Source organism: Empidonax traillii, unplaced genomic scaffold, assembly GCF_003031625.1.
Source record: "Empidonax traillii isolate 1590-97213 ecotype Southwest subspecies unplaced genomic scaffold, ASM303162v1 scaffold14:size4059594, whole genome shotgun sequence".
Classification (NCBI taxonomy): domain Eukaryota; kingdom Metazoa; phylum Chordata; class Aves; order Passeriformes; family Tyrannidae; genus Empidonax; species Empidonax traillii.
The window spans coordinates 1464891-1485777 of record NW_020955207.1 but is presented as its reverse complement, the minus strand read 5'-3'; the positions used below and the strand labels follow the sequence as shown (position 1 = coordinate 1485777).

General features: G+C 39.3%; 1 protein-coding gene across 1 annotated transcript in view; it reads left to right on the top strand.

Annotated features, from left to right (window-relative positions):
• Window positions 1-20576, top strand: part of DCLK3 (doublecortin like kinase 3) — a 31251-nt gene extending 10675 nt beyond the window's left edge. The window contains exons 2-5 of the mRNA XM_027891785.1: window positions 2664-4552; window positions 13069-13201; window positions 14111-14278; window positions 15234-20576. Of these exons, the coding sequence (XP_027747586.1) occupies window positions 2957-4552; window positions 13069-13201; window positions 14111-14278; window positions 15234-15430 (2094 nt within the window). The 5' untranslated portion in view covers window positions 2664-2956 and the 3' untranslated portion in view covers window positions 15431-20576. The remainder of the gene's footprint in view (window positions 1-2663; window positions 4553-13068; window positions 13202-14110; window positions 14279-15233) is intronic.
• The last annotated feature ends 311 nt before the right edge of the window (window positions 20577-20887 follow it).

Sequence of the window (20887 nt, the reverse complement as noted above, 5' to 3'; positions counted from 1 at the left end):
CTGAATTAGTTGTACCAGGCAATTGAAGTGAATTTTCAATTTTATGTAATGTGTAGTCATTGTGACCACCCCTTTGACAGAATTTGACACTTCCCCTTTTCTTGGAAAATATTAAAAGATTCTTTTATGCATTGATTTAAGCATTCGTGTAATTTTCTTTTTTCATCTTAAAAAAACATGCAATACTATTCTTTTTCCTAAAATTGTTATATATTAACTTATGGCTTTTGTCAGACTGTTTTTGGCTAGCAATCAAGCCAGTTTAAAAGGCACATAAACACATTTCTGCATTGTTCTAAATAATGATATAAAGCTGCTCTTATTCCATTAGTTATAGAATTAAGAGAGAAACTTGGCTTCTGTTTCAAGCTTAGCCAAATTAGTGAAGAAAGGAAAAACTGATGCTTGGGTAATTGAAACAATCAACAGTGCAGCCAAGCACTTAAAATCAGTGGTTTATAGAAAGGTACGATAATAGCAGCATAACTGGGAGGAACATAAGCTGTGGGAAAAGTCGTTATTGGCGCACCATTGTTTTTATGTTGTACCAAGATCATAAGCAGTAAAAATGTCAAGTGCTGTTCCCATAAGCAAGATAATGCTTTGATGGCAGTCAAAGAATCTGGAAATGTTGATTAAATTCAGGGCTTCATCAGTTCCTGGTAAGTAACGTGTTCTGGAGTTGATTTAGATTTCAGAGAACTATTATTATGGCTGATTTTTTTTTCTTCCCCATTCACAGTGTGCTTTGTTCTGGGTGAAATGTAAATATGTGATTGCTGAAGAATCACTAGCACATATGTAGTCATCTTTTGATAACAAGAGATTATCCTTAAAAAGCAGAATGAAGACAGAAATAACTTATACAACCACCAAGCATTAGTCACACATAGCTCTTATATAATGCTTACGTCTTCAATCAGCATGCTGGCAGCTGGGCTCCTTCGTAATATTTGTTTGGAGAAGAAGCATCTATCTCATTTGGCAGAGGAAGAAAATGAAGCCAAGAGTTAAGGGACATGCCAAGGGGCACACAGTGCTTAGCTGGTGAGAGTATTACAACTAAGTGTCCTTCATCATACATCAAGCAGAGCCAACAGCATTGGAGTTCTGTAGCCGTGTCTCCTCATGTGCTTTCCCCACTCAAGTCCTGGCCTTTAAGACACGCTATTTTTTGAGGCAGAGCAGGTGAATGCTGCAGCTCTCGTTGCAGTTTTCCCTTTTGTTCGTCATTCTAGGCAAGGAGGCGTATTTCCTCTTGCCTTGATGAAAAGCACAAATAAAAATGCATAGCTTGAAGTACTGAAAATGGCTTTTCTGCAGGTCAAAACCAAAATGCAGTAAGCTTAAGGCCATAGCACCCAGAGGAACACTCATATGTGCAGATTTTCCTTTGAGGACTTACCCACTGCACTATGGCTGTGCAAGCATAGTAATGCATGAGAATGGACAGGATTCTCTGGGAGACAAGCCATTTGTGTATAGGACTTTCCTTGTGATGGTTCAGGAAACATTCTGGCTTCTTTCTTTTGTCTTGGTCCTTTTAGTTCAGATATATTGAATGTTTATTCCCAACTGAAGTGCCAGGCTATTAAATGGAGTTGGAAGCTCTCTGTAATCTCATTCTGAAAGTTTATTTCTTGATGATAAAAAATGCATTGTAATCAGGTTTTAATCCTAACAAGCACAAGAGGTCAGAGTACTTTTAGGGGACATTTTTATTCCTAGCTCATTGTTGTATTGATAAATAGGGAATTATGTTGTAGCTTGGTTTGTCCATAACCATATGTTTTCAGTTCTTCTTTTTCACAATTAGGCATAACAAATGATGCCACTTTCTTTGGTTGATGTTCTAAAATGAAATATCAGATAGAAAATTGTTAGTCTCCCTAGAGAATACTCAGAAATTTGTGTGATTTTACATAAGTTTTAGAATAAAAAGTCCAACCAAAATATTGGAAAACCAGAACTCAAGTTATTAAACAAAACTAAGATGGCATTTTTTTAAGATGAAAGATTACATTACACTACTATTAGGTGATCTATAAAATTGTTGTAAAAGTTAAAGCAAAAGTAATATCTTTTAAAAAGAATTCAGTTTATTTGTTATAGAAGGTCCAGGGAAAGTGAAGAGGAGATAATTATTTATAGGAACATAAGGCTACACATACAGCACCATCTGGTAGTAATTTTAAAACATGAGTATTTAATTTATTTTACTTCATGCAATGTAATTTTTGGAACTTGTTGCTACAGGGTTTACAGAGGCCAAAATTGTAATTTGGTTCAGAAAGGAGTGAGTTCATAGTAGACGTATTCAGAAGAGAATGGTAAACAAACTTGATGCAATCCTGATATTTTTAGAGGACTTCTGAAAGATGCAAGGATTTAGAAGAAAGATCTGTTTGTTTTCAATATTACTGCTATTTTTTTAATGACATTTCTCTGTCGCAAAATGAATTTACATTTTCTCACAAACCTGACAGTGTCTGTAGTTGCATGTATGTGGAGATGCTCCTTAGTGGCAGTTAAAGTTCTTCATAAGCCTTGAAGTCACTGAACCTTACTCTCTGAAGTCACATACACTGACATGTAGAAAATGATTGCTCAGAAAGGTCTGATGGTGCAAAATAATTAATTTGCCTGCTCTTTGTTTGCCTTAGGACGCCGAGGCTTGTTGGAGCATTCGCCACACAATGCCAGCTCAAAAGTAAAAGAGAGGAAACTACATGGGACTTGCCCTCCTATTGGTCGTGGGAGCTATGGGAAGCCGTGTTTGAGTGAAAGCAGCCATAGGTCCTCATTTTTCAGTCCCCGCAAGGGCTTTCACACGATACATTCAGAGCACAGCCCCGTGAAGCCAAGGATAATTACAGTGGTGAAACCTGGGGGACGCACACTCAGGAGGATAACCTTGCTTCTCAACAGGAAGTCAGTCCAGACCTTTGAACAGCTGATGGCTGACATTTCAGAAGCTCTGGGATTTCCTCGCTGGAAGAATGACCGTGTGAGAAAACTTTACAATCTGAGAGGCAGAGAAATCCGAAGCGTTTCTGAGTTTTTCAGGGAAGGTGATGCATTCATAGCTATGGGGAGGGAGCCCCTCACTTTGAAGGACCTGGAAGTGGTATTACAAGAACTTTATCCTGAAAATCCTTATGCTGCCAGTGCTGCCATTCAGCAGAATGAGGAGCAGTCCCGAAAACTCAAGAGCAGGCTGTATGACAAGGCTTTGAAAGTAGACAGCAGCTTTGATGAGGCAGAAATTACCAAGAACTGCAGTGATGGCGTGTCTCCCCAACTGGTAGCTGGACATGAAGGAAAAAGTCAAGCCAAGGCAAAGGAAGAAGAAAAAATGAGATCCAAGAAAAAGTGGACTAGAGAGAGCTGGAGTGGTGAACAGGGAGTGAAGCCTTCTAGGAAAACCCGAGAAAGCGAGAGGTACCTTAACCATGAGAGGAGTTCTGAGGAGGGTTTAGAGAAGAGTTTGGAGGAGGTGCTGAGGTGTGAGAAGTGTGAACAGGAAAGGCAGGCCAGAGAAAAGTTACAAAGGGAAAGGCAGGCTGAGGCCTCATTTGAAAATAGAGACCTGAACACAGGCGCGTGTCAGAGGTACCAGGTAGAAAGAAATACAAAAATCAGGAGCTGCCGAAAATCTTCTGAAACTTGTCTGGAGGGTGAGGAAGTTGGCTGGAAAGATAATGGCAGTAGGAGGATGTGGAAGCCCCTACAAAAGATTGTTAATGAAGGGCTGGAGAAGCAAAAAAGGAACACGGAGAAGGAGAAGGACGTGGAGAAGCATGAAAACCATGGGAAGGAAGTAGTAAAAATCAGGAAAAATGCTGTAGAAGGGCTCCATCTATCTCATGAAGTGAAAGAAGATAATGGAAGTAGCTGTGTAATGAACCAAAGTGGTTGGCTAAAGAAGGACACTCTGAGGGATGCTGAGAAACTGTCTAAAACACACAGGGAGGTCAGAGAGGGACAAAGGGCTAAAGAGGAGGCTGCCAGAAGAGAGGGGAACGTCACACATAGAGAGAGTGACATGACTAGACGGGAAAAAACAGGGGAGCGCCGAGTGAATAAAGAGGAAAACAAGGCTCAGGGACTGGAAAGCACAAGCCGGAGGTATGCCATTAAAAGCAGGACTGACGTGGAAAAACACTATGATATCGGCAGAACTATTGGGGATGGGAACTTTGCAGTGGTGAAGGAATGTCGCCACTGTGATTCCAATCAGATCTATGCCATGAAAATTGTCGATAAATCCAAACTAAAGGGGAAAGAGGACATGATGGAAAGTGAAATTCTGATCATTAGGAGTCTCTCTCATCCCAATATAGTAAGCTTAATTGAGGTGTATGAGACAGAAGCTGAGATCTACCTAATCCTAGAGTATGTCCCAGGAGGGGACTTATTTGATGCAATCATAGAAAGTGTAAAGTTCACGGAGCATGATGCTGCTGTCATGATCACTGACCTGTGTGAAGCATTGGTTTATATTCACAGCAAGAACATTGTCCACAGGGACCTCAAGCCAGAGAATCTTTTGGTAAGTATTGTCAAACAATTGCATATATGAAGGAATTGAATTTATTTTCCTTCTTTGAATATTTTTAAGTAAATAGTATGCAGAGATAATGTGCTGTGGCAGGACTGTTTGGAAAAATGGGTACAATTTTGAAGTGAAATTACAATTGTAGTTTTTCTTTATGTAGATCTGGTGTGCCTTGCAGATAGAAATTCAAGTAAAAATTATCAGGCTTTCAGGGGTAGCGAGCATTTACATTCTTCTGAAATCAGACCTGTTACTTAGCATCTGACTTTCAAGTGTGCAAGGATGAATCATAAGGCATTTTCCTTGCAGACCAAAATTTATTAAAATTGTTGATTTAACTTGTTTATTTGTTGGACTTTTTGTCTGCTGCAGTTGCATATTTTTCAGACTGCTTTGCTAATCCTCTACTGTAGTGATTTCTTTCTTGTGACAACTTATTTTCTTAGAAGCAGAAGTATGATGTAGTTGATTGAAATAATCTGACAGTAAATTGTGAATGTTTTGGTGAATGCAGCATTAAAGTCAGCTCAAATAGTAATTTTATGCCAAAGAGAAAAGTTCTTGTTTCCATCACATTTCTGAGGCTACATTCTTTCCATCCAGCACTGAAGTCAAAAGAGTTACTCACTTGTGAATATGCATAGAAATGTTTGTAGTATTGATGCTCCACAAGATACCCATTGTAGAACATTACAGTAAACAACTCTCCCTTTCTAAGTGTGTGTTACACTCTTGTATTCCTAATTTCATGATGAACAGATAAATAGCAAATATTTGCCAGTCTCTAACAAGTCGGATTTGATCTGCTTTTGTGGAAGATCATAGTTAGGCAGATAGAAAAGGTAATAGATTTTTTAGTCCTGTGTGCCATTCCATGCTTTCAAGAGAATTAATTTCTGGAGAAAAGCAGCAATGTAGCTTCTAGGACACGCAGAGGTTGAACAAGGCTGGGCTGGAATGGTTTGGTCTCAAATCTTTGAATTAAGCAATAGCATCTGTATTAGGTCCTTCTATGTATCCTGCTCAGTCTGGTAAAAATTCTTGTTATGTGGTCTGTATGTAAATAAAAGGTGGTGAGTGCAAGTGGGTGGTTTGCAGGAAGAAGTGTAGGCCCTGCCTTTGAGTTTTGTTTGCCATTAGAGCAAAACTGCATTTAGAACTGCAGTGCTTTTTCCATGAGCTGATTTTCCATTATGAACCACTTTCTGCTCCTTCCTATTTGCTGAGCACAAACTAGTGCACGTGAAGCACCTGAGACCAGATGTGTCACTTCTCTCTATAATACATACTGTGATGTAGGCAAGCAAAGAGAGGCAGGGTACAGGTCAGTTCTGGCTTTTCACATTTAGCTCACAGAACTGCAAAACAGCATGCTGTCGTGTAGCACTGAAATAATCATGCTATTATTATATATATTATATATACCCATTCTGACAGTCAGAATATATTTTTCAAGGACAGATCAGCTCCCAGACTCTAGGTATTTTGTCATACAAGGACAGTATTACCAAAACACCATGGGAAAGAAAATTGTTCCAGTTTCACCTTGATGCTGAGTGTGAGCACCAGTATTAGATACCATGTACATAAAGCATCTTTTTAAAAAGTGAATCTATTCAACCTGCCGGATGAATTTAAACTCTTGATAGTGTTGGATAGGTCCTGTGCTATCTAATAAGCATCCCTATAAATACGAGTCATTTAAGCAAGATTCAGGCTTTTCTGACTTTTCAGTGTGCTGCCTATGTCTCCTCAGAGTGGTTGGAGCAGTAGCAGCAGCAAAGTAGGAAGGACAGCTGCCACAAATCTTAACATCAGCCAGTGCTGAACAGTAACAAACAGTATTGAAGCAAATTTCATGGCTTTATCTGCTGTTGGTGGGTCAGGGGCTGGGAGCACCCTTCTGGAGACGAAGTGCAGTGCTTCAAGTTTCCAGCAGCCTGCAGAGAGGTTGTGGGATACCTGTTGTTTCACTTCAGATTGCTACACTGAAGATATTTAATTCTGAATAAGTCTATCAAGGCTTTGTACATAGAGGTCAAAAATATCTAGATACGTACTTTTAGGCTGTTGACTTAATGACTTTTGAACATACTGGCTAATTTTCATAAGAGTTGCCAGAGACGCAGCAATCTAGGGAAAAAATATTTCCATAAATTTTCCAAAAATAAGCAGCTGGGGAAAGAAGGAAAACCTTTTCTGTCCCTAAAGAAGAAAAGATAGAAATGCACTTTGATGTCTGGTAAATTTTAAAATTATTGACACAGGAGAGAGTTGGAAACCTGGTTTAATTGTTAATTTACTGCACTTCTTTCTCTTATGGAACTGTCCTCCAGTTAGAAACTTCTGTTCCAGGCCACCATCATCCTCTCTGCTTTTTCCCCTCCCTCTTTCGCTACCGCGTCTGCCTACAATGATCAGACTCTTTGCAGCATAGCTGTGAGGCAGAAGGGTGGTGACTTGCGCTACAAAAACAAAATCTGTTTGACAGCTGGTGTGAAGACAGCTGCTACGACTGCCTCCCATCTGCTAACAGAATCACCTAATTTAGGACTAGGTGTTCAGCAAGAAAACCTTTGCTACCAAGGATGGGCAGTGTTGTGTGTTTAGTCCCACAAATGAAGTCACTTCTTGAATGCTACCTGGTGGAGCAGGATTTGCTGGCCAGATTTTTAGATAAGGCACTGTTTAATTCTGCAGCTGCTGGCATTTCTTGATTTGTGAGTGAGAAATTAATGCCAAAGTGTGGTGGGGTTTTTCCAGGTTATAGCTTTAAAAGCTACAAAAACACCTTCTTTTGGGGGGAAGGGAGAGGGCTGTATTATTGATTGTGTACTTACCTCCTTGTACACTTCCCTAACATCCTAATGTGGTAATTGTTTAACACTCAATTTCATAAATAAGTGTTATAGATTTTTATGCATTTGCGCTTCTCTTCCACCCGTTTCCTCTCTCTCAAGTTTTCGTAAAGTGTGACGACTTCAAGTACAGTCTTCCTGTCCTTTAACTTTGTGACACTATTAACATACACACAACACACTGTCAGTTGTTTGAGTGCACGTGAGTTAAAGTCCTGTTTAACCACTTACCTGTCAAGAACTTTCAGTATGATAAATGTACAGGATGGAGATTCTTCTAGCTAGCAACAAGAGGTGTCTGAAACTCAAATGCGTAAGCAGTCATTTTTCTTAAGCTCTGTCTATTTCTGGTATACCAAACATCCCATGGGCTAGCTTGCTTTCATGATGTCCAGAAGAGGAATCTGTGCTACCATATATATGTGCATACAGAGAAATATTAATGCTGTAAATTATCATCTTAAACACCCTGATGGATTTCACAAGGTAGATGTGAAACCAAATAAGAGCATAAAGTAGTGGGAATCATCAACAGACAGGAGAAAAGGAAGAGATAATTTTTTCCCTTCTTTGAAGATGAACTTGGCTCTTTATTATAATCTTCTGGTTGTATGGGTGGGACAGCTAGAAATCCTTTCTAATATCCTGCTATGTCTTTTGTATTTGAGAAACTAGTGAGCAATTCTGACTGCCTTTAGTCCAAGACCACCAGACGTTGCCTTACCTTGCAGCTGAAAGACCTAAGTAGTTGTATTGTTGCATAGTTGTTTGACCTAAATTGGCTGTCTACAGAGAGTTTACTGGTCTTTCTTACTTCAATTAAGCCTACAGGCAAGCAGGACTTTTAAATGGACTTTTATAATAGCTCTTTGTAGTCTTGAATGCAGAAATAGTAATAACTATCTTTTAGGTGTTTCTGGAAAGGCTAGTGTGATTTAATGTTACTATTTTTGCTTTGTACTCACCAGTTCATGGAATACATACCGTGGATGTCAGAGGCTAGATTTCTCTTGAGCAGGTTATGCATTTCTTTGGTACTACTATGAGTAAGTAGTCTGGCCTAAGGAATTAATAAAAGGAACCTGAGAAGCTTTTGTTTCTGCAGTGCAACATATTTGCATGCTCAAGGTGACGCCAGGGGATAGAATGGTAGACTGGAGAGTACGAAGTTGGGGATGAAGGGAATTCTCTGAGCTGAGTTGTTCTGAGCATAGTGTTACTGAAGCTGCTGAGGAGCTCTGGGCTGGGGTTTTCAGGCATACTGACAGGTTACGTGCTGTCTTTGAAGTGATTGTCACAAAGCTGTGAAAGTATACCCCTGGTGCATGCTGTTCCTACCTGTTTGGTTAAGTAAAATGAAATCTCAGTGGTTTTGTCCTGGAAGGACAGATGGTGCGGTGTTGCCACCTTGTGCTGTGATGGGAGATTAGGAGTCAGGCTTCCTGAGGAAAGAAAAAGTGTATTTTACGAAGGAAGAATTTTCCTGTTCATTTTGGAATTGGGATTTAGACCAGTGTGTTCTCCACCCTTTCCACTCACTTGCTGGTTTCTAAGAATATATATAAACATTTCATGATTATTTGTCTTAGTACAGTAGCATGCAGGGTAGTTGAAATTCCATGTGGCATAATTTTCATTTATAATTAAAAAAAAATATGTATACAATAGGAAAATATATTTATGCTCATATTTTTGTAGTACATATAAACTTGAACATTTAAATTGTGAATTTTTGTAGAATCCTACCGCTATTAACCTTATTGTTAAAATATAAATTCTGTGGATAGATGCTGTTCTAGAAAGCAAGTGTTACCTTTATAATTTTTTTTTCATTTTTATCTGTGTCCACAGTGTATCATAGCAAAAAATCATCATGTAGTTGCCTAATATAATAGAGAAAATGGCGATGGCATTTTACCTTTTTCCTGCAGAAGTTTTGGCTGCATTGTTGTAGTAAACTTTATTTTCAGTTTCATACAGAAAAAATATTTTTTCTTGAAATAGCAAGAAAAAAGTCCAGAGTGCTTTGCTTAATCAAAACTAGAAGAGTGCTTATATCTTGGAATCACAGAATGGTTAAGGTTGGAAGGGACCACTGTATGTGAACAACCCCCCTGCCTAGGAGGTTTACCAAGAGCACGTTACTCAGGATTGTGTGCAGACTTTTTATAATATCTCTAGACAAGGAGACTCTGCAACCTCTCTGGACAACCAGTTCCAGTACTCCTCACAGTAAAAAAGTTCTTCCACATCTTCAGATGGAACTTCTTGTGTTTCAGCTTCTGCCTGTTGCCTCTTCTCCTGTAGCTTGGCACCACTGAGCAGAGCCTGGCTCCATCCTCTGGACACCCTCCCTTTAGATGCTGATATAAATTGGTAAGGTCCCCTCTCAGACATCTCTTCTTGAGGCTGAACAGGCCCAACTCCCTCAACCTCTCCTTGTAAGAGATGCTCCAGTCCCCCAGTCATCTTTGTTGCCCTTCGCTGGACCCGTAGCAGGAGCTCCACATCTCTCTTGTACTGAGAAGCCCAGAACTGGGCTCCTCAGAACACACTACTCTAGATGTGGCCTCAACAGGGCTGAGTAGAGGGGCAGGATTACCTCCCTCAACCTGCTGGCACTGTTCCTCCTAATGCACCCCAGGACACCCTTGGCCTTCTTGGCCACATAGGCACACTGCTGGCTCATGGACAGCTTGTTGTCTACCAGGATACCCAGGTCCTTCTCCACAGAGCTGCTTCCAGCAGGTCAGCCTCCAGCCTTTACTGGTGCAAGGGGTTATTATTCCCCAGATGTAGGACTCCGCATTTGCCTTTGTTGAAATTCAAAATGTTCCACCCTGCCTGTCTCTCAAGTCTGTTGACATCCTCCTGCATGGCTGCATAGGGTTCTGGGGCATCAGTCACTTGCCCAGTTTTGTATTGTGCATTTTTTATAAAGAAGATAAAAAGGGATTAGTAGGCTATATTTTATTATTTTGTAATGTAATACTTTTATTCTTAAAAAAAAAAAAGCCGCAAACCACTTTGCTTCATCAAAATCGGATGACTGCTTATAGTTTCTATAAAGATGATAAACGCATCTCTCAGCTCTAATGTACAAGAGCAGATTTTGTCCCATCTGTTCCCGTAGTTATCTTATAACAGAGACCATCTTGAATTTTTGGCTTTCTTAAGAAGTGTCTGATGGCAAAGTATGAGGTGTTAAAGCACGGAGTATACCTGTCTCATTATATTCCAGTTTATCCATTCAAAACTGAAGTCCAGATTTCGTTTGCTTTTCTGTAGACATTTTAGCTGCTGATCGGTTCCCCATTGTTCTAGACACAAGCAGTTTTTCATTTAAAGGAAATTCATGATATTTTTTACCCCTCAAAGAATGTCTGAATATCAGTCACTAGTATTAATCATACCAGTGTATTTAATTATCCTGCTGCATTGTTTGCGACTTGGGCTTTGAATATAGAATAATAGAATAGTGTGGGCTGGAAGGGACCTTTAAAGGTCATCTAGTCAAACCCCCCTGCAATGAGCAGCGACATCTTCAACTAGATCAGGTTGCTCAGAGCCCTGTCCAACCTGATCTTAAATGTTCCTAGGGATGGAGCATCTACCACCTTTCTGGGCATCCTGTGACAGTGTTGCACCACCCTCATCACAAAACATTTCTTCCTAATATCTAGTCTTAATCTTCCCTCTTTCAGTTTAAAGCTGTTGCCCCTGGTCCTATTTCTGCAGACCCTACTAAAAAACCTGTCCCCATCTTACTTACAAGCCCCTTTAAGTGTCAAAAGGCCGCTATAAGGTCTGTCTGGAACCTTCTCTTCTTCAGGCCGAACTGTACCTCAGCCTTTCCTCATAGGAAAGGTGCTCCAGCCCTGTTGAGTGCCCTTCCTCTGGACTTGCTCCAATAGGTCTGTATCTTTCCTGTGCTGGGGACCCCAGAGCTGGGTGCACCACTCCAGGTGAAGTTTCAGCAGAGGAGGAGTAGAGGGGCAGAATCACCTCCTTTGACCTACTGGCCACACTGCTTTTGATGCAGCTCAGGAGATGACCGGCTTTCTGGGCTGCAAGTGCACATTGCTGGTTCATGTCCAGTTTTTCATCCACCAACACCCCCAAGTCCTTCTCCACAGGGCTGCTCTAAATCCATTCACAACCCAGCCCATGCTGACACTGGCGATTGCCCCAGCTCACGTGTAAGGACCCTGCATTTCTCCTTGTTGAACCTCATGAGGTTCCCATGGGCCTGCTTCTTAAGCTTGTCCAGGATGCCTCTGGATGGCAGGCCGTCCTTCAGATGTGTCAAACTCATCACTCAGCTTGGTGGTGTCTGCCAGCTTGCGGAGGTTGTGCTTGATCCCGTTGTCTGTCATTACCATATTTGATTTCTTAAAATAACATTTCGTTAGCTGCATTACAAATTAATGCTAAAGACACATGCATACAAAATTAGAATTGGAAAAAACATTTTGACTACTTGCCAGGTGGATGTAGGAGATGAGAACTGCTGAAGAGATCCACTTTGGAGGTCATTCTGCATGGATTATTTTCTTCAACTCTTACTATGTGGTGACCATTGCTAATTTATTTTCAGGACAGCAGGTAGAGTAGCAGAGTAATTTGGAATTAAAGTAAAGCTTTTGTTGGTTTGTTTTTTGTTGTTAGACCAGTATGATGGAGGTATGCTTTTCATGTTTTTTGGGTTTTAGCTGGGATAGAGATATTTTTTTTTTTCCAGTGCTGTGCTTTGGATTTAGTATGAGAATAACATTGATAACACAGTGATGTTTTGATCATTGCTGAGCAGTGCTTACCCTAAGTCAAGGACTTCTCAGTGTGTCTCATGCTCTGCCAGGGAGCAGGTGCACCAAGAGCTGAGAGAGAGCATAGCCAGAACTGACCTATTCCGTACCATGGAACATTATGCTCAGTAAATAAACTGGGGAGAGTTGTCCAGGAGCTGCTAGTTGCTGCTGGAGGGCAGGCTGCGCTGGAGGTCAGTGGGTGGTGGGCAATTGTGTTGTGCATCATTTGTTTCTCTTGGGCTTTATTCCTCTCCCTCTCTCTCTTTCCTTCTTATTACAGTTGTCACTATTCTTATTATTATTATACTTTATTTCAGCTATTAAACTGCTCTCATCTCAACCCCCATTTTTTTTTTGCAGATTCTCCTCCCCATCCCACTGTGGGGAGAAGGGGGATGAGTGACCAAGCAGCTGTATGGTACTTAGTTGTTGTCTGGGGCTAAAACACAGCATCAAGTGACACTATAAAGTCAGTAGCTTACCTGGGCTGCAAGTGCACATTGCACTTAAGTATAAAGATGCCCACAGCATTCTTCTTTTCCCAATTTATTTTCCCAAGAAGAAATAATAACATTAAACTAAGTCTTCTTTATTTTTGTGTTCTTTTTATTTCTTGGAAATTGCAGTGTGCCAGAGTTTGTAGAGTGAAGTCTTCTTTTTTCCATAATTGCTTATCCTCTAAAACTTATGTGACCTCTTAATATATAGGGAAAAATCCCACATTCTGAAGACTGTGCTGTTAGTACTTCTTAGAACTTCTTCCTGTTTTATTAACTACTTCCTTTATATTTTGCTGTCTTAAAATGCATCTGGACTAAATATATGTACATTTTGTTGGGTATAGGTTCAGCACAATGCAGATAAATCTACTACACTGAAACTAGCAGATTTTGGCCTTGCAAAGCAGGTTACAAAACCCATATTTACTGTGTGTGGAACACCAACGTATGTTGCCCCTGAAATACTTGCTGAGAAGGGTGAGTGTGTATGTTTATAATTTGTCATAAATCATACAATTACTCTGAACTTTCTAATCATGGAAATATTCCAGAATGTTTCAACCTACTGATAAATCTTTTCAAGGCAGGAAGTTGGCTAGCAGTGTAATCTGGGAAAGGAAAACTTTTTTAGGTTTTAACAAACACAAGCATGAAGTCTGTCGTGTTTGTGTTATTAATGCTTATGTGAATATAACACTAATTTCCAAGCACATAAATCGTAAAGTATGATAGATGGTAGTTGCTGAAGTGGGGAAGTGACCAAAAATTTGTGGTGCAACTTAAGGGTAGCCAGCCCCATTTCATGACTGTAACCCAACAAACTTTCTAAGACGCCTAATGATAAAAAATCATTGCGAACATATATATGTTAAATTTATGTAACAAGCCAAAACATGTGTTGCATCAGAGGGAATTTTGCAGATTTCATATGTAAAAAGATTCAGACCTGGAAAGAAGTCAGTTTTGTTGATGACTCAAGTAAAGCTATTTCTGGTTTTTGTTCTGTGGAGCTGGGTTGCACATCTCCAGTTATATCCAATTTCAATGGAAACTTGGCACTCTTGGTGCTTTTTTGAAGGGAATCTAAGGACAGCTATTTTAGAAATATGTGCTGTGTTTTCTCAATTAGTCTCAAATTGACACTGGCCTTGTGAGACAGTGTTTGTGAAACATATTGAGGAAGAGAGACACTTTGTGAGAGCTGCAGTTAATAACAGGCAGCTTGTAAGCATGGTGTACCAGCCACTTATTCTTTTGTTGACCTCATCTTTTTGAGGAACTGAGCAGAGATTCTGTGTTTCTTCTTCATTTTATTTCCAAGAAGCAGTTTTCTACTGTGAGATTTCTTACTAAAACAGAATTTATGATTTGTCCCTTCTTCCTTAGGCTACGGGCTCGAAGTAGATATGTGGGCAGCTGGTGTGATCCTTTACATTCTGCTCTGCGGTTTTCCTCCTTTTCGCAGTCAGGACCGTGATCAAGACGAGCTGTTTCAGATCATACAGCTGGGTCACTACGAGTTCCTTTCCCCTTACTGGGACAATATTTCTGCAGGTAAGATTCTGCATTTATAGCAGATCTAAGTGACAGTCTTCTTCCCTAGAGTGGGGAAATCTCTCTTTTGCTCAGGACAGTGAGCTCAATGAAATTGAGACCTGTGTCTCACAGGTCTCTCTTGTGTGATTCTGTGTTTGCTTTAGATGTGAATTTAGTCCTCTGGTACTATCAGTGCTGTGTTTCTGAATATTAGCTATGAATGTTTTAATGGATTGCTCCCCTTCTAGGCAAGAGCAAGGATTTTCTTCACCTTGCTTATATGTCTCTGTAGAAAAAGGTACCAAAATAATCTCAAGAGTTACATTAGATTGTAAAGATGTATGCAAATATCTCAAAAGCTGAGAATGAAATTCTTGCCCTGTATCCCTGTAGTGTGGATTTTCTATTGACATCAGTGGGGTCTGCACATAGTAGCCTTTCCCTTCTCACAGGCTAGTGCAGTGTATTTTGTGCACTCTTCAGAATCAGAAACTCTAAAAGCCCCTTGCACCCTGTGCAGTCTTTTAAAGAACATATTCCACAGCATTCTACAACTTTTATACTTGTTAAGGGTTGAGATACTCAATGCACAGGTGATTCCTATGAATGACGTAGCCTGATGCCTTCAGCATGCTTTCAAAATTAAATTTCCTTCACTTCCTCCTCTCTTTCTGAAGGGGAGAATGACAGCAGTCATGGAGATTTAATATCTCCTGTTAGTAATTCTAAATCCAGTTGTTAGAATATTTCCTGAGGATAGTCACAAAAGTCATTATTGCAAAACCAATAAAAAAAAATAAGGACATTTTGTGTAAGTATAACTTTTGGCATCACAGAATGGGTAAGGCTGGAAGGGACCACAGTGGGCCATGTGGTCAAGCAGGGTCCTCCTAGGGCACACTGCACAGGACTTTCACATCACTGTACTTCACCCCTCTCTCTCCTTTTCTTTTTTTTTTTTTTTTCATAATAGCAGCAAAAGACCTCATAACCAGGCTGCTGATAGTGGATCCCCTGAAGCGCTACACAGCACGTCAAGTACTTCAGCACCCTTGGATCAGAACAGCTGGAAAAACTAACAGCAGGAATTTGCAGAGGGAAGTGACAATAAATATTGAGCGCCATTTCCGGGCCCAGCGCCGAAAGGAAGTTGCTGATGAGAACACATGAAGTCTATTCAAGCTTGTTTAGCCTTCTTTTTATTGATTAACAAATCACTTTTGTTTTCTTTTCTAAATGAATTGGGATTTTAGTGTACAGCTCTTGGTGGCTATTGCCATGCCTTTTTTTTCTTCTTTTGGTTCTGAGATTCTGAAGGACAGAGATCAAATTCACATCCAGGTGCTCTGCTGATAGCAGTTGGGACTAGAAAAGTCCTGGGGAGTGTCTGTTATTTTTCTTTAAATACCGATTTGGGCTCTTATATATGTTTTAGATAACAAATGTTTGCTTCTGTGGCTGACAGTAGTGATGAGTCTTCTCTCATCCTTTTTGTATTATATGTTGCAGGAGTTTTTTGTTTATAATATTTTCAAACTATCTGTCTACATATACATCTTGCACTAGTTCTTTAAACTGTCTTTTCACTAATTCCTTCTAGCCACAGAGAAGGAAGAATAAAAAAGTAAATATATTCTTTAGCTGTAGGATATAATAAATAACCAGCCAGGTACTGTATTTATTAACTTGTGAGGGAAGAAAAATCCTTATAGACTAAATCTGATGTTTTATGATATCTCCCTTGGCAAAATCTCTCGCTGGTTGTTCTCAGGGTCAGGGTAACAGATGGTACAATGTTTCTGTTAAACGCTGATGATGCTGTGTAGTAGGGTAGTTTCATTTGTTTTTGAGAAGTGGGAAGATATCATGGCTGATACCTTTTCAAGACTGTGATAATAACAACAGTTTTTAGAGAGCTTTTCTTCCCACTCTGGGAAGTAAGAAGTTGAGTGTTTCAGAGGGCACTTTGGTTCTTTTCCGAAAGTCATAATTACGGAGTGACAACTCAAGCATTTTTCCACAATAATTTTTTTCCTAGGAGCCATCCAAGTGCATCTGTGACTCTTCCATGCTGATGGAGAAGAAAGAGCTGGGAAACTGTGACTAAAGTTAACCCTTGCCTTCACAATTCCCTTTTCATCAACACACTTCACAGCTGAATTGCTTTTATACACTTTTTCAGTGTAGTTTAGCAATTATTGGTTCCTGCCCCCCCCACTTACTCTCCCTGGGGCCTCTTTCTTCTTGCTTCCATGAGAATGGGCAAGAGGATGAAATTACACTAAAATTCAACTTGAGGAAAAGCAACATATTGGCTATGGAAAGATCTCCCAGGGGAAGTGTCAGATGCTCTATTGCATGTGAGTTTTTTATATTTTTATTAGATTCAACTTTAAAGAAATCCTGAGGGGGAAAATACAGTCCAGAGAAGGGCCATGACCTGGAACAGCTTTTGAATCTCAGAATTTCTGGTTAACTAATAAAATTCAAAAAGCACTCTAATTGTCCGTTTAATAATTCTTTGTCCACAAGTTCCATGTGCTAGCAAATAATATTGATGTTATAATATCGGTGGTGTTAGTACTGAATACACAGCTTTGAGAAATGAATGAGGGTATTTTCCATTTGGAGAGCTGCTGTTCTGCCCATGTGTTTCATTATGAGAAGTGTCAGAAGCATTTCAGAATTAGTGGAACATGTTCATAACTATATGAACCAGAATACTATTTTTTGATGAGTGTTAATATTTTGTGCGAATTTTCTGAATAACCAAAAAGTGTAGGGTGCTGTCGTCATGTTTCTGTTTCATCTTGTACTGTTTAGCTGCAAGAATGATATATGAAAGTAGAGACCACTTGACTCTCAAAGGAGAATTGCACTTTAAATTGAATTGACTTATTTCTAATACTTACTGGGATAAGACTTGCTGTGGAGTTCAAGAATTTGTGAAACAAACCAATTAAATCTTTACTATATGCCCAAGTAGTAACTATATGATATTTCATGCCTCTGCTTTGGAGTCTCTGACTCAGGAAGACTTTTCCTATTCCTGAAAAGAAGAATGGATTTAAATGCTTCCCTGAGTTAAGGTATGGTGTAACCTAATATTCTGAAAGCATTACATGTTCTTTGAGTACTGGTAATAATGTCTTGTCTGTTAATTTAAGCCTATTTTGATAGGAAACTGTGGAAAAAATAGCTTCTGTTGTGTAATATTATATTTTATAATTATTTTTATTATAGTTGTTTAGGAATAAAGTTTGAAGTGACAAAAAGAACATTTAATTAGCAATGAATCTGAAACTTTGGAGATTGTTATAAGTTGCCTTTTTCACCTCTAAGAACCTGTCTACAGTCTTATTCATAGTGCAGAAGACAGAGAATTTGCTTGTAATTATTATATAAGTAATTATTTTTTCAATGATTTTGTTTTTCTTTCTCTGGGTTCCAGACAGACTAAACAAGGACTGTGCTGGGTAGTCACTGCATTGCATCTTTAGGTACAGATTCTTCCGTGGTGGCACTAAGGCACTGGTTTGTCAGTGTTGCTAATAGACATGTGGCATTCTTCAGGTTGGAGGCTGGGAAAGCTTCTAAGTGCTTCTCAGGGTTTTTACCTCTTTCTTTCTCTCTCCTACTTCAATATTCCTTTTTTTTCTCTCATTACTTCCATTGTTCTTGCTCTGATTCTGTGCTGTTGTAGGTCCCCAAACATTATGGTTTAAGTTACTTGTAACAGTGAGAACTCATATGATTTTGGAGAGCTTAGCCTCGAGCATTGCTTGCTGATGTTGAAAGTGAATAATATTAGAGAGGACTCAACAAAACCCGTGTGAAAACCCATCTCAAAAATCCTTGATGTCCCATCATGTCCTATTGTCTTTTCTCAGGCTTTTCTCTTCCCACTGTGTGACATTTCAATGCACACCTCATCTTTATGCTCTGTAAGACAGTTTCTAATACATGAACCAAGTTTAGGATTTAGGAATATCACTGTTCTTCCTTTCCTGTGATTTTTCTAATGTATGTAACTGTCTCCTTGGGTTCTGGAGTCATCTTCCCCTTATGCTTGCACTTTTTGATTGGTTCCTCTGTCTGTGGAAAGTCTGAGGAGGCTCAAAGCTGGGGGAGATTGAAGTCTCAGAGAGAGCAAGTTCTTACTGATTTATTAGGAGGAAGAAATATCCCTCCTCGCCTTCTAATCTTTGTGGATTAGACTCTCATATGGCTTTATAGTCCACTGAAAGTAAAATAAATTATACTGTCCCCAGGTCTTTGAATGCTAACAATGTAGAAAGTCTGAATATACCACCAAGAAAAGCAAAAAACCCTGAAAAAGTGCAAAGTATGAATTAGTATTGCAGACCTCAACAGGAAAGTTCCAATTCCAGAGGATTTCCTGGGTCTAAGGCAATAGAAGGGAAGAACTTGTTTCCTGCAAGCTTTTGAAGATAGCTGAGTAGGAATCCTTTCATGCCTCTTAAAGGTGTTGGTTGATTCCTAGCTCACAATAAGTAATTTAGTCCAAGTTATTCCAGGGTTATTTCTTTACTATCTGGTATTGACTATTCAAAAATTTTTCTCTTTGGAAACCAGAGGCTCTGTATCATCTATAACCATTGATTTGGCTGTTCACTAGTTGGTTGCAGCTTTTAAGCATACTTGCATATTTTCCTACCCTAACTGTAATATGTCTCAGAATTGTGAAGCACAAAGATCCAAACATATAGAATTGAGTCATCAAGATTTCATTTCCTAGTGACATGCATTCCTCATAGAGTTGCCTTTTTTTTATTATTTATTTTTATTTTTAAATTTTTTTTTATTTTATTAATGGGTCAGCACTTAAAATCACAATCAAGGCTTTCAACTATGGTAGTAACAAAAGGGATCACTAAGGGACAGTTGGGGTTTTGGTAAGGATGTTCTACTCCCAGAGGTCTGGCCAAAGAGTCCTGTGAAGCATTTTGATTATCCTTAAAAGCCAGTTTTACTAGCTTTGTGCATTGTAAACTTTCTTTGACTGTGTTAGGAGTTTCTGAACATTAAATCCAGGCTTTTAGTGACTGCCTGTGACTGACAAACTAAGTAATAACTCTCTCCAGTGTCATGCCCTCCACTGTCTGAAGATAAAGTGGTCCCTGTATATCTGCTCTCTTTGTCCATCTAGGTCAACTTCTTCACTTTCCCATATGCTGTTACATTTCATTGATCCTAAACCCTACCTTCATGTTTTCTATCACCTTTCATCTGCCTACTGTCATCTACCTCTTCTCCCCTTGGATGACTCCTGTTACTGAAAGATGGTGAAATCTGCACGTCAGTGTTTTTCTTCAGGAAATTCTGGCCTTAGAAATGGGACTGATCAAAAAATTTTGAAAGTATTTAGGCATCTAAAGCTGTGCAAAAGACTGGCATTTCACATTGCATAGTGCATAAACGCCTGAAAATGAACAGTGGGAATTCGGTTGTTGCTCATATCTTTAGTCACCTATTGTTTAAAAATGTGTGCCCAAGAGACTTGTGATTGAAACTTGGCAGTGCAGCAGAAACGGTTTCCTCTGAGACACAGATACTTTAACTTCTTTTAATCAGGGACCTTTTTCATCTAAGACTGTTTAGGTGTTGTGTGGAATAGCCGGACTCAAATGCCATTAAATCTGTTCTGACTGGTGTTACAGGTGGATTTCCCATATCTCCGTTACTGCAGTTTTTGGCTGTAGGGTAAAAGAGGGATAGTGGAATGTTTTCCTTGAGCTGGGGCCTTTTGAATTATGAACTTTCTGGAGTCAACTGCTTACTTTTCTGCAAGCATCCAGATTGAAGGAGGAATTCAGTCTGCTTGAGAATACAGTAAATTTGCTGTACTTACAAACCGATCTTCCCAAAGACATGTAATTATCACTCTGAAATCTTTCTGCTATAATCTCTTCTGTCAGCTGGATTTCCTTTAGTTTAAACAATGTATGGAAAATGTTTTTTTATTTTGCTGCGCATGCATTTTTCTGTCTTCTCTAAATCCACCAGTAATACTTTACTGTTGACATTCTTGCTTCTGAAAGGAATATGGACACTTGAACTGGGCTGACAGTGCATATTGGCACTGTTTGTTCTACAATATGGTTTCTTTGTAACTAGGCTGAAGGTGTAATTTTCTAAATTAAATTACATTATCGATTTCAGCAGAAAAGTTGTTATTCCTCCCTCCCTTGCTCCCCCAATAAAGGCAAAATATGTAGTGGATGTTATGTTTCAATTCTTTCCAAGAAACTGGGAAACAATTGTGTGGTCAAGTTGTGGTTTGGGGTTTTTATTTATTTATTTTGGGTTATGTTTGTTTGTTAGTTTGGTTGGTTTTGCTATTTTGTGTGATTTGTTTTGTTTTGGTGTTCTGATTTTTTGTTTGTTTTTATTTTTATTCTGACTATCTCTGTGGGAAATGCTTGTTTTAAAAGGTTTGCAATATCAGTAAGTATTGTATGTAACGTCACGAGTTGAAGAACCCATTCTAATGCTGCAGTCCTTGGAATACTTACAGACATGTTTCTTTACTGCTGCATCTAACTTCATTAAAAACAACACAAATCTTTGCAGAACTGGGGGTGAGATTCATTCTCCCACCGTTTT